General features: G+C 45.0%; 2 protein-coding genes across 6 annotated transcripts; one reads left to right on the forward strand and one right to left on the reverse strand.

Annotated features, from left to right (window-relative positions):
* Positions 1–1,161: 1,161 nt before the first annotated feature.
* Positions 1,162–6,053, reverse strand: NKAPD1 (NKAP domain containing 1). 4 transcript variants are annotated; one of them, XM_075521310.1, is made up of 5 exons: positions 5,836–6,051; positions 4,621–4,721; positions 3,301–3,456; positions 2,647–2,700; positions 1,162–1,834 (listed from the first exon to the last, which is right to left on the reverse strand). In XM_075521310.1, exons 1-5 carry the CDS (start codon positions 5,902–5,904, stop codon positions 1,315–1,317), a joined length of 900 nt encoding a protein of 299 aa, XP_075377425.1. In that variant the 5' UTR covers positions 5,905–6,051; the 3' UTR covers positions 1,162–1,314. The 4 variants fall into 4 exon arrangements, with proteins under 4 accessions (XP_075377425.1, XP_075377426.1, XP_075377427.1 ...); XM_075521311.1 differs by lacking the exon at positions 5,836–6,051 and adding an exon at positions 5,564–5,788; XM_075521312.1 differs by lacking the exon at positions 3,301–3,456 and having other exon boundaries at positions 5,836–6,053.
* A 154-nt stretch (positions 6,054–6,207) lies between these two features.
* Positions 6,208–9,582, forward strand: PIH1D2 (PIH1 domain containing 2). 2 transcript variants are annotated; one of them, XM_075521309.1, is made up of 5 exons: positions 6,208–6,513; positions 6,638–6,761; positions 7,268–7,513; positions 8,065–8,330; positions 8,443–9,579. In XM_075521309.1, exons 1-5 carry the CDS (start codon positions 6,346–6,348, stop codon positions 8,587–8,589), a joined length of 951 nt encoding a protein of 316 aa, XP_075377424.1. In that variant the 5' UTR covers positions 6,208–6,345; the 3' UTR covers positions 8,590–9,579. The 2 variants fall into 2 exon arrangements, with proteins under 2 accessions (XP_075377424.1, XP_075377422.1); XM_075521307.1 differs by having other exon boundaries at positions 6,281–6,761; positions 8,443–9,582.
* The last annotated feature ends 19 nt before the right edge of the window (positions 9,583–9,601 follow it).

The raw sequence follows: 9,601 nt of genomic DNA on the forward strand, positions 1-9,601 counted from the left end.
GTAGGTAAAGCAGTTGCATTGTTATTGCATGACTGACCAGCAGAGAAGTAGATGAGATAAAAGAGCGAGCAGCTGAAAGCAAGCTGAGTCTGCAGCACTGCTTTCTCCAAGTCTTCTGCATTAGCTAGCAGACAAGGGCACGCAGAGAACGGGCCAGTAAGCAGGACTTGGAATGAGGACGTAGGGGCATTGACACTGTTTTGTACTTGTTCAGGTATAGACTACAGCCGGAGCTGTGCTCGAGGACTGACACAAAACACATCAGCACAGCACACTTCCCCAGTGGCTACTTTCCACTCCAGCCTCCCTTACTTCATCTCATCTAAGCCCTCCGCAACCACCTGGTCTGATCAGGCAGAAACACGTGGCACAGGGACAACACAAGGACCACCCAGACTTCTCAGGCCTGTGCTCTGTCCCTGGGCTTTACTCCAAAACAATGACAAAAGCATTAAACATGTCTGGATTTATTTATTTTGTTAAAAGGCTTGGCTGTTCAACTGCAGGGAGAACGGCCCAGTACCAATTTCTCCAGCAATACATGGGGCAGACCAGAGACAGAACACAACACCCACCAAGGCTTCTCTGTCAGCACAAATGCTTTCAGCATCCCCCTAGAGAGAATGAAGGAAAGGTAGACACAATGGCTAGCCCATGCCAGGATTTGGAGAGAAGTCTAAAACAAGCAAACGCACTGGGTGTCTTTTCTTCATCGTTATGGAAGGAGTCACTGCACCTTCAGCTGGAATGAGAGTATTCCCTCATGCTCCCTTCTGTGTCCAGCTGACCATGTGCGTGCCGCCACACAGGTCTGCTTTTGTTGGAGGACAGGAAGACAAAGCTACCGTAGGGTTAAATCCAGTGACATTTCTTCTGTTATCAGACTTTTTGTCTCTCCCCTCTCTTATTGCAAGTCTTGGTCATTGATTTGGTAACCCAAAAAAACAAATCTTAAAACTTAATTTAAAAAAAAAAAAAAAAAAAAAGGTGCAAACATGCCTGTTTTCCCCCTGCAGATAGCCTATAACATTTTCGTGCATCAGAGGTCAACCTGGTCACGGAAAAAGAATCTGAAGTTGGCAGGACTAGCCAACCTGTGAAACAGGCAACTGCTCCCCTGGTTTTCTGAATGTCAAGTCAATGAAAAGCAAGGGGGCACCTACTGCAGGCTGCCAAGACTCAGTTTCTCCACTGTGGGTTGGCAGGATGTATATAAACCACAGTGTTGAAACAAGTTGTACCACGGGGCAGTGCTGAAAGATACATACGTGCCTCTGTCCTCTACCTTATTGTTTGAGCTGCAGCCTAGACTCATCAGTCCTCATCTGAGCTATCCTCCGATTTTTCATCAGCAGCCACTTTCCAGTTCTTCCTCTTGCTCCTCTTCTCTGGTACTTCACTGTGCCTCTCTGACACAGAATTGTGACGTTTCTTTCTCTTTTTGGGGGGCCGTTTCTCTCTTTTCTCCTCAGATTCACTGTCCTCAGAGCTGCTGGTGTTTGAGCTGCTTGCATGAGAAAAGTCACTTTCCTGGCCAGAAGAAGTAGTAGGTTCCCTGGCAGGCACTTTCCTGGTCTTTTTCTTGCGCTTGTGTTTCCCTTTCCGGGTGTTTGAAGTCTCCTCTTCTGAGCATTCATTCTCCCGGGAAGAATCTGATGATGTTCTCCCCTGCTCCTTTTTCTTTTTCTTTCGCTTTTTGTGTGATCGCTTTTTTTGCTTCTTCTTATGTGATTTCTTTGGTTTTTTCCGTTTGTGTGACTCATGGGCAGTTTGCTTTCCCAGATGAGATTTCTTCTTCCCATTGATAGCATTTTGTTCATCTCCTTGCTGGTCACTGTAAAAAGAACAAAGGATGACCAAAAGGAAGCAGACAGGCAGGCACATAGCAGTTGAGCCTTTTCTGTCTCAAAGTTTTAAGCAAGCCCATCAATTCATTTGGCTAGAGCAGGGAAGCAGATGCTTTGACAGATGGGGTAGCTGCATTTTTGTTTCAAGTGCTTATTAACAGCTTGGGTCCACACCTTACTAATACCCCTGTTTAAGATATTTGAGGCAGAACCAAGGATAATGTGTACTGAAAGCCACATGAGTGATGAAAACTCAGTTATAGCAGGTTACTTCAAATCTGTAAGCCTGACAAATATTGTCCTTGATGATTCTGTTAGGTGTAGTTTAAAAATAATTAATTCTGTCTAAGATCTTATTTTACAGTTAAGTCTCCACTCTCCAGGATACTGCAAGAATTTATATTCTCCAAATAAGGAGAAACACAGAAAATACAGGTACACTATAATGGAAAGGAGAACCTGGAGCTGATATGTGTATACTGAGTTGATTTGGATTCAGCCTACTACTCTGGCTCTCTATTGGCCCAGACAGACCTTCCAGATTCACAGCGTTTTAGTAACTCAGGCTACAGCTGGATGTCTAATTACTATAAAAGATGCAATCTCCTCCTAAGACTCAGACAAGGGGGAACCACATTAATGGACTAGATTTTTTTTCAGTGGGTGTCTGTAACTAAACAGTGCTGTTTTACATTCAAGGCTGATCTATATTCAAAACTTAAAACTCAGTTTGTAAAATTCCCTGCAAAACCTGACAGAAGTAAGATCCTGGATACATCAGGAAGCCTGCTTGCCTTACCTATCTGTATCAAACTCTTCAGGGTACAACTCTTTATAGCCACTGTGACCCCATCTGTAAGAAAGCAAAACCATTAGAAACAGACAAGGTGTATAAGGAAAAAATATAATTCTGAAAAGACAGAGCCACAGAATGAACGTAAGTTTAGATAGCAAAGAAGAAGGGCTATCAGAACCTTCCCAACAAAGGAGGAAGGAAATATGGTTGATTTAATCATGATTTAATCATTTCTTATGGTTGATAAATATGGTTGGTACTATTTAAATACACCTTATGTTCTCACTCTCTTTTCCATTCTAATTAGGGAAAACTACCACTCAAATTTATTTAAAATAACCCTGGAGAGCACTAACTTGCATTTCTTGAGATTTGAGTTTCTTGGGCAAAGTAATAAATACTAACCTTAGCTGCTAAGCTTAGGGCTGAGCTTTTGCTGATTACTGTGACTTAGGAACTCTACAGATGAACTCAAATTAGGTATTCTGCGACACTGCAAAGTTCATGCATGTTACTTATTCATTCTCAAAATGAGGTCAAGCATTATTTTATCGGAGTACGTACTGAAAAGAGAAATGTGCTAAATTTTTGGTACAGGACTCCAGAAAGGTATTTTAATTACAGTTGTAATCACAGAACATTAATTCCTGCACAGACCTGTCTGGCATGTTGGCTTCACATTCATACAGCTTTTTATTCCAGGATCGGGCCCTAAGGAGATCATCTTCGACTGGGTCAAGAAACTGTGAGTTCTTTGTTTTCCAGTCAGCCCTGTGGCCCTCCTCATCAAAGCCATCACTGCGCATCCGACTGCTGTGGAAAGAGAACAGTTGTCCTTCAGCTGTCAGCTCTGATGGAGAAACTTTCTGAGCAAGGGGTTAGTCCAGCGAGAGGAGAAAAAAATCCAGCAAGTCTTGGATGTCCAGCTATGCAAGAAGACCAGCTATCATTTTAACAGACAGTCACCATTAACAGCTCTCACAAAACCAGTTCAGTATCTAACACTGTTTTTCCAACTTACTACGGCCCTCTGTGCACAGCAAAATTCTTGACAGAGAGGCTCACAATGCAAAATTAGAGGAAGAGGTTACCTTGCCTACCACAACAAGTGCACTTCTCTTCCTCTGGAATACTCTGCAGGAGCAGACTAACAATAATGCAGTGAAACATAGCTTAGTAAAAGCAGCAAAGGGGAAACTGAAGAAGTAGGACTGACTTACTAGAATTGCAATTTGATTAGGTACCAGGACTAAGACCCCAAATCCACAGAAAGCACCAACAGTTTTGAGTGATCTCACATGCCTGTGGCTCTAGTTTTGTTTCTCACTTGAAATGCCGCACTTCCTGAGCCAAGCAGCAGCCGTGAACTTAGCATAAGTCTGAAAAGTGTTCTCCCCTGAGATACTAAAACCACTTCCTGCAACGCTCATGCTTCTGAACAGTCTTCATGGTAGTAAGCGTGCTCCGCACGCCCCCCCGCCCCCGCAAAACCTCAACCTTCCCCCCAAATCCAGCTTGTTTTCATGTAGCTTGTGAGATCCTCAGACATGTCAGAATGATTTAACAGATACCACACAAGCAGCAGTCAATACTGGTGTGTTATAATAGTGCAGGACTTCACACCACAGCCGTTTTGTTTACTGCTAACCTAAATGGCAATACATTAGACTTCCCTCACAACATTCTGACATATTACTTAAGCCCTTCCTAACCCCACTGCTTCGGAGAGCCTGACCTACTTAATGTTGTATTTTGAAGACTATACGTCTAGATGAAGAGATAAAAGGTCAGACTTAAGCACAGGTCTGACCTCTTTCCAGGGACTTATTAAGGAGAAAATAAATACATCTGATGTCTATGTAGTCTTCATATATTGTAAACACATAGTCATCACAGAATGTTCTTAAAGCGTTATAACACAAAAGGGTTCAGCAACTAAGTAAAGACAATTATCTCCTCCACACAACTAAAACCCACCTGGAGGTGTCCGACAGCATTCTGCTTTGCCTTTTCCAGTACGTCTCTTCTGTCTGCTTCTCCCACTCCCTTATTTTCCACATTTCTGTCTCTTCCTGAATCTGAAAGTCACAGAAAGGAAACAAGTGTAACATTAGGGAAACTATACAGATATGTAGCATGTAACATCAGCTCCTAGCTCAACACTCCTGCTAACAAAATTCACAGCAAGCTTTTCTACCATAGTGAAACAGATTATTATTTCTAGTTATGACCAAGATAACCAAAAGGAGAATCTCTTGATGGTAATACCCTAACAAAGCACATAAGGATAATGGCATCAGAAATGGGGGGCTTGCCTGATTTTGCTTTCTCAGCTATTCTGCCTAGCTGGCCTTGTCATTCATTACCACCCCAAACATACGTACTGTTAGAGAAGTCAGTATATAAATATTATCTGGAAGGACCAAGCCAAAATGAGAAGTTACGCTACAGGCCCAAAAAACACAGCATACAAATACCGAGTGGTTTGGCAGATTTATGTTTATGAACACTGACTGTAAATGAGTGATTTTATAAACATATGAAATAAATGAGTTGGACCTGCTGAATTATATCAAGAATTAATTAAATAGTTTGCTAAAGTTAATGGAGTTTCTTAATCTTGCACTAAAATATTGCCTGTGCACATTAACACAGAGTTCAAATTCTTGTATAGCAGAGTATAGCAAGAAAAAAAAAATCGCAAAACAATTAAAGGTTTGCTACTTTTAACAAGGCAAACCATAATTTTCATAAAGTCCCGAGAAAATAGGTTTTTCATAGGGCAAATTTTATAGGTAAACGTATATACAAATTCCCTCACCAAGATGAGAACCCAAGAAAGACAGTTAAACTGAAAGTGAGACTAACGATGTCTACGTAGCTAACTTCAACAAGCGCCTTTCCTCTCCGAAAAACGCACCTGCTCTCCCTACCGCCAGATCACAACTCGGGCATTCCGCCCGCCCCTCTCCCCGTTCCACCGACGGCTCCGCACCGGGGAGGTACCAGCAGTCCCGGTCCTCGCATACGCCGCACAACACCCAGGTGAAGCCCAGGGCGTCTCCACTCGGCCCCGTGAACAAAACCCGCCTACAGAAACGGGCACGGGGCAAAGCCAGGCGGAAGAGCCACCGCAGAGAGGGAGGACAAAGGGCCACCGAGGCCGGCAGTCCCCACCGGCCCCGGCCGTACCTTGTTGTGCGCGCCCGTGTGCCGGATGACGTTCCGCAGCAGCACCTTCCCCACCGGCACCCGGGACATCCTCTCGCCCTACACGGCCCCGCGGACGCCGGCCCCACCAGCACCCCCGGGCCCGCCACGCCGGGGCCGGGTGGGGGCCGCTCACCGGGGCGCCCCCGCAGCCGCGGGCAGGAAGGGACGGGAGAGGCTGGGCCTGCTCTCGACTCCCGACCGGAAGTGGTCCGCGCGCAGTGCCTCCTCCTGGCAGCACACGCCGGGGCGCTGAGCCTTCTCGGGCCCCGAGCCGCGGCGACCACGGGGCGGAACCGTCCGGCAGCGGCTCCAGAGACAGGCGGGCAGCCTCCAGCTCCGCCGTGGGCCAGCGGAAGGGGCCGGCGGGCGCGGGGCGAGGGTGATCGCGGGGCCGGAACGCGCGGAAGCAGGAGGAGGACGGGGAAGGCGAGCGGACCTGCAGAGCTCGGCCCTTCCGGTTGCCGTCGCTACGCGACGGCGGTACCCATCATGGCGGGTGCGGCGCTGGTGCGGGCCGCGCAGCTCTGGTCGCTGCTGGACGAGATGGTGGAGAATGAGCCCCAGGCCTACCGCCGGCTCCTGCGGCAGCAGCGCGCCGAGGCCGAGCGGCTCTGCGCCCCGCCGGAGCCTCACTTGTGCCTGCGGGCCCGTCCCGCGGTGGGTGCGCGGGATTTGGGTCTCGGCCTCCTGCTCGGGTGCTGGGAGCGAGTACAAGAGCGACTGTGGGGCCGGAGGGGGACAGCGCGGGCGGGGCGCTCAGCCGCGGCTCGGTCTCTTGCAGGGCGTTGTCAGGGGGCCGCTGTTCATCAACGTCTGCAGCTGGAAAAGGGTCCCGGCGCCCAAGGTCCCCACTGACCCCACACCTATCAGTGCGGGGCCGCTAGAAGAAGTATCTGGCGAAGGAGGTACGTCCCCAAAGAGTTGCGCCTCGCCCCGAATGCATTTCTTCCAGCAGTAGTGGGTTGCGTGGCAATCACGGGCAGATTCTCGCTGCAACAGAGGGTGGTGCTGTGCCGTGGCCAGCGCTTAGCTCGGGGTGGGGGCGGCAAGGTGAGGCTGTGACAGGCGTATCTCAACAGGGAGTCTAAATGAGGCCTTCCTTTTTGAAAAAAACTGAACACAAAAATTGCACGCATCTAAATCCTGAAAAGTACTTAGGCGCTAGGAATCTCTTTAACCACCTATACTCATGTTGACTTGGATCATGTTCCCATGCTTCACCTTGAACACACAGACTGCAGGATCAGCACATGGAGAGGTGTCATCTCTAGATGAGGTTGATAGAATTAGCTCTCTGCCCAGATGCCACAAATTCATTTCCTTTGCTTTTAAATCACGTGATTATAAAGAACACCGGCACATGGCACATGGTTCCATAGCAACAATTTTGACACATAACTTATTTTTACAGACCTTTACAGCATTATAGATATTGCATATAATCCAGATGTTCTTCAGAGGGGAGAAGAAAACCCCGAAAAAATGGAACACTTGATCCATTTGACACTTAAATTCGTTGAGGAACGATGCAACCTTATTCTTTCTTATTTGTACACCATTGAGTCATTCAAATTGAAAGGAAGCCTGGAAACAATGCAGCAACGTCTGAAAGGAAGGCAGATGCCAACTCCACATCTCACTCAGAACACAGAGAAGGGTATGTAAAGATCTGCTGTCACTTTTCTTGGAGGACCTATCAGATTCTCCAACAATTTACTCACTCTCATCTCTCTAACCCCAATTCTTGCCCTAAGCATAAACTAAATGTTTCTAAGAATTCAGAATAAGGCAGCAGTGTTCATACCAGATATCAGTTTAACCCTGCTGGCCTATCTGCATTCATCTCTAGTGTTTTACAATTGAGAAACTGTAGTGACACTGGAACAGCAAATTCCCTTTTCCCTATATCCAGTAGACATGGGAACTCTGCTAAGGTTTTATCCTTTGAGGTGCTAAGTTTCTTTTGCTCTAACCTGAGTAAAAGGGGTTGCTGCTGTAACTAGTAGTCTGAAAACAACAACTTTTAACCCGTTGGCAATAAAACCAAATCATGGGCAAAGGAGAAACTGCCAGTAACAGCCTTCAGCTGACAAAATTGCTAATTACTATTAATTAGTTAAAACTTTCATTATATATTTGTCAAGTGGCATAACATTACAGTTCTTAGTAACTGAGTGATATGTGTGAAAAACTTATTTTTCTTGAAAGAGCTGACACTTGATCAGCTGCTACACACTATGGAAGCTGAGGACTGCAGAAATGCTCCTGTGCTGCTGAAGGAAGAAAGTGTGACACAGTCTAAAGTGCATCTGATAGAGGAAATTACCAGTACTGAAATGCCAGAGAAGCTAAACACCCCTGTCTATGAAATTATCACCGTGAAGGATGCAAACAAGAAACCACTCAAAATTGAACTCAAAATTGAATTGCCTAAGGTTAGCTCTGTTTCTGAGTGTGATCTGAGAATTTCAAAGGTAAGATAGCAGAAAGAATAACCTTGTGTTTTCTGTCTAGTATCCAATTCCTAGAAATCCTCACTGCTAATTCATTGTCAAATAGTTAAGCATTTTAATTTTCTTGGTTTAGGATGACATAATCATTGACGTTCCTGAAAAATACAAATTACAACTCGATCTGCCAGAACTGGTGGATGAAGAAACAACTACAGCAGTATTTAACAAAGGAAAACGGGTATTGTTTATCACAGTACCAGTTGCCAAGCCACATCCTTAAAGACTGCGTTCTGTCCAGTTCATGTTCACAGATGACAGAACAAAACAAAAGCCCAGAATGAGAATCCTAACTTTTAGATGGTGATGAGTTGTGTTTGGTTTTTATTGACCTTCTAATCTGCAGGGGTGAATACTTCAAATGCCTTTAGAAGATGCATGTAGAAAAGGAAGTCTGGAGGAATACTAGCACCACCAAACTTCGGAAAAAAATTAAAAGATTGTAAATATCCAAGGAGAACTTGAATCTGTTAACAGCTGTAGTAAAGAACCATAAATGCTTGTGTGCTTTAGTACATCATTCATTTTGCCTTAAGGTACAGCAATAACGGTTGTGAAGTCTTTTTGCTGAATAAATTGATTACTGGATTCACATGTTAGAGCAGCTCTCACATGTATTTAATGCTGGAACAACCAGCAGAGGTGTGTCATACACAGTTCTACAAGTTGCCCTGCATGCTGTTGCTGTTCTCTTTAGGACAATCCCTGCTGATCTTAACTGGAATAGGCTTTGTAGTCTTTACAGTCACTGAATATGCTTGACCTCACTTCTTACTGGTTCAGTAATCTCTGAATGAGACCATAAAGCAACAGACCTATTCTGTACTATTCAAAACAGCATATAGAGATTCAAAGCTCAGGAATGCTTAGTGTGAAGCTAGCAAACAAAACCAATCTTGGAGCACTTCAACTAGGAAAACTATCTGCATTAGTTTACACTAATACACAAAATACAAAGTAAAATAAAGCAACACAAAACAACTTCAAGGATTACTGAGCATTACTAGAATTAATTGGGAAAGGGACAACCAAAATTTTAAGTGATCTTAGTTTCATGATTGATTGGGTAGTAATCCATTCTTACAGCTTCTATGACACATTTGCACTACAACCATGTTTCTGTACTGTTATTCATCAGATCAGAAGTGGAAACAGACAAATTGGTTGAGCTGCAACTTTAAAATACAGGCCTACAAAAGAGCAGTAACTGCTAGCTTTCCCCCTTCTTTGTTTCA

This window comes from Mycteria americana, chromosome 19 (genome assembly GCF_035582795.1).
Source record: "Mycteria americana isolate JAX WOST 10 ecotype Jacksonville Zoo and Gardens chromosome 19, USCA_MyAme_1.0, whole genome shotgun sequence".
Lineage (NCBI taxonomy): Eukaryota > Metazoa > Chordata > Aves > Ciconiiformes > Ciconiidae > Mycteria > Mycteria americana.

What these genes read in the sequence shown, in the direction of transcription:
- NKAPD1 (XM_075521310.1), bottom strand. Translation starts at nt 5,904, where the DNA reads ATGTCCCGGGTGCCGGTGGGGAAGGTGCTGCTGCGGAACGTCATCCGG. An exon ending in ATGCTGTCGGACACCTCCAG is followed by an intron (nt 3,457 to 4,620) that starts GTGGGTTTTAGT and finishes CTCTTTCCACAG; the next exon opens with CAGTCGGATGCGCAGTGATG. An exon ending in GAAGAGTTTGATACAGATAG is followed by an intron (nt 1,835 to 2,646) that starts GTAAGGCAAGCA and finishes TTCTTTTTACAG; the next exon opens with TGACCAGCAAGGAGATGAAC.
- PIH1D2 (XM_075521307.1), top strand. Translation starts at nt 6,410, where the DNA reads ATGAGCCCCAGGCCTACCGCCGGCTCCTGCGGCAGCAGCGCGCCGAGG. An exon ending in AGAAGTATCTGGCGAAGGAG is followed by an intron (nt 6,762 to 7,267) that starts GTACGTCCCCAA and finishes TTATTTTTACAG; the next exon opens with ACCTTTACAGCATTATAGAT. An exon ending in CACTCAGAACACAGAGAAGG is followed by an intron (nt 7,514 to 8,064) that starts GTATGTAAAGAT and finishes TTTTCTTGAAAG; the next exon opens with AGCTGACACTTGATCAGCTG.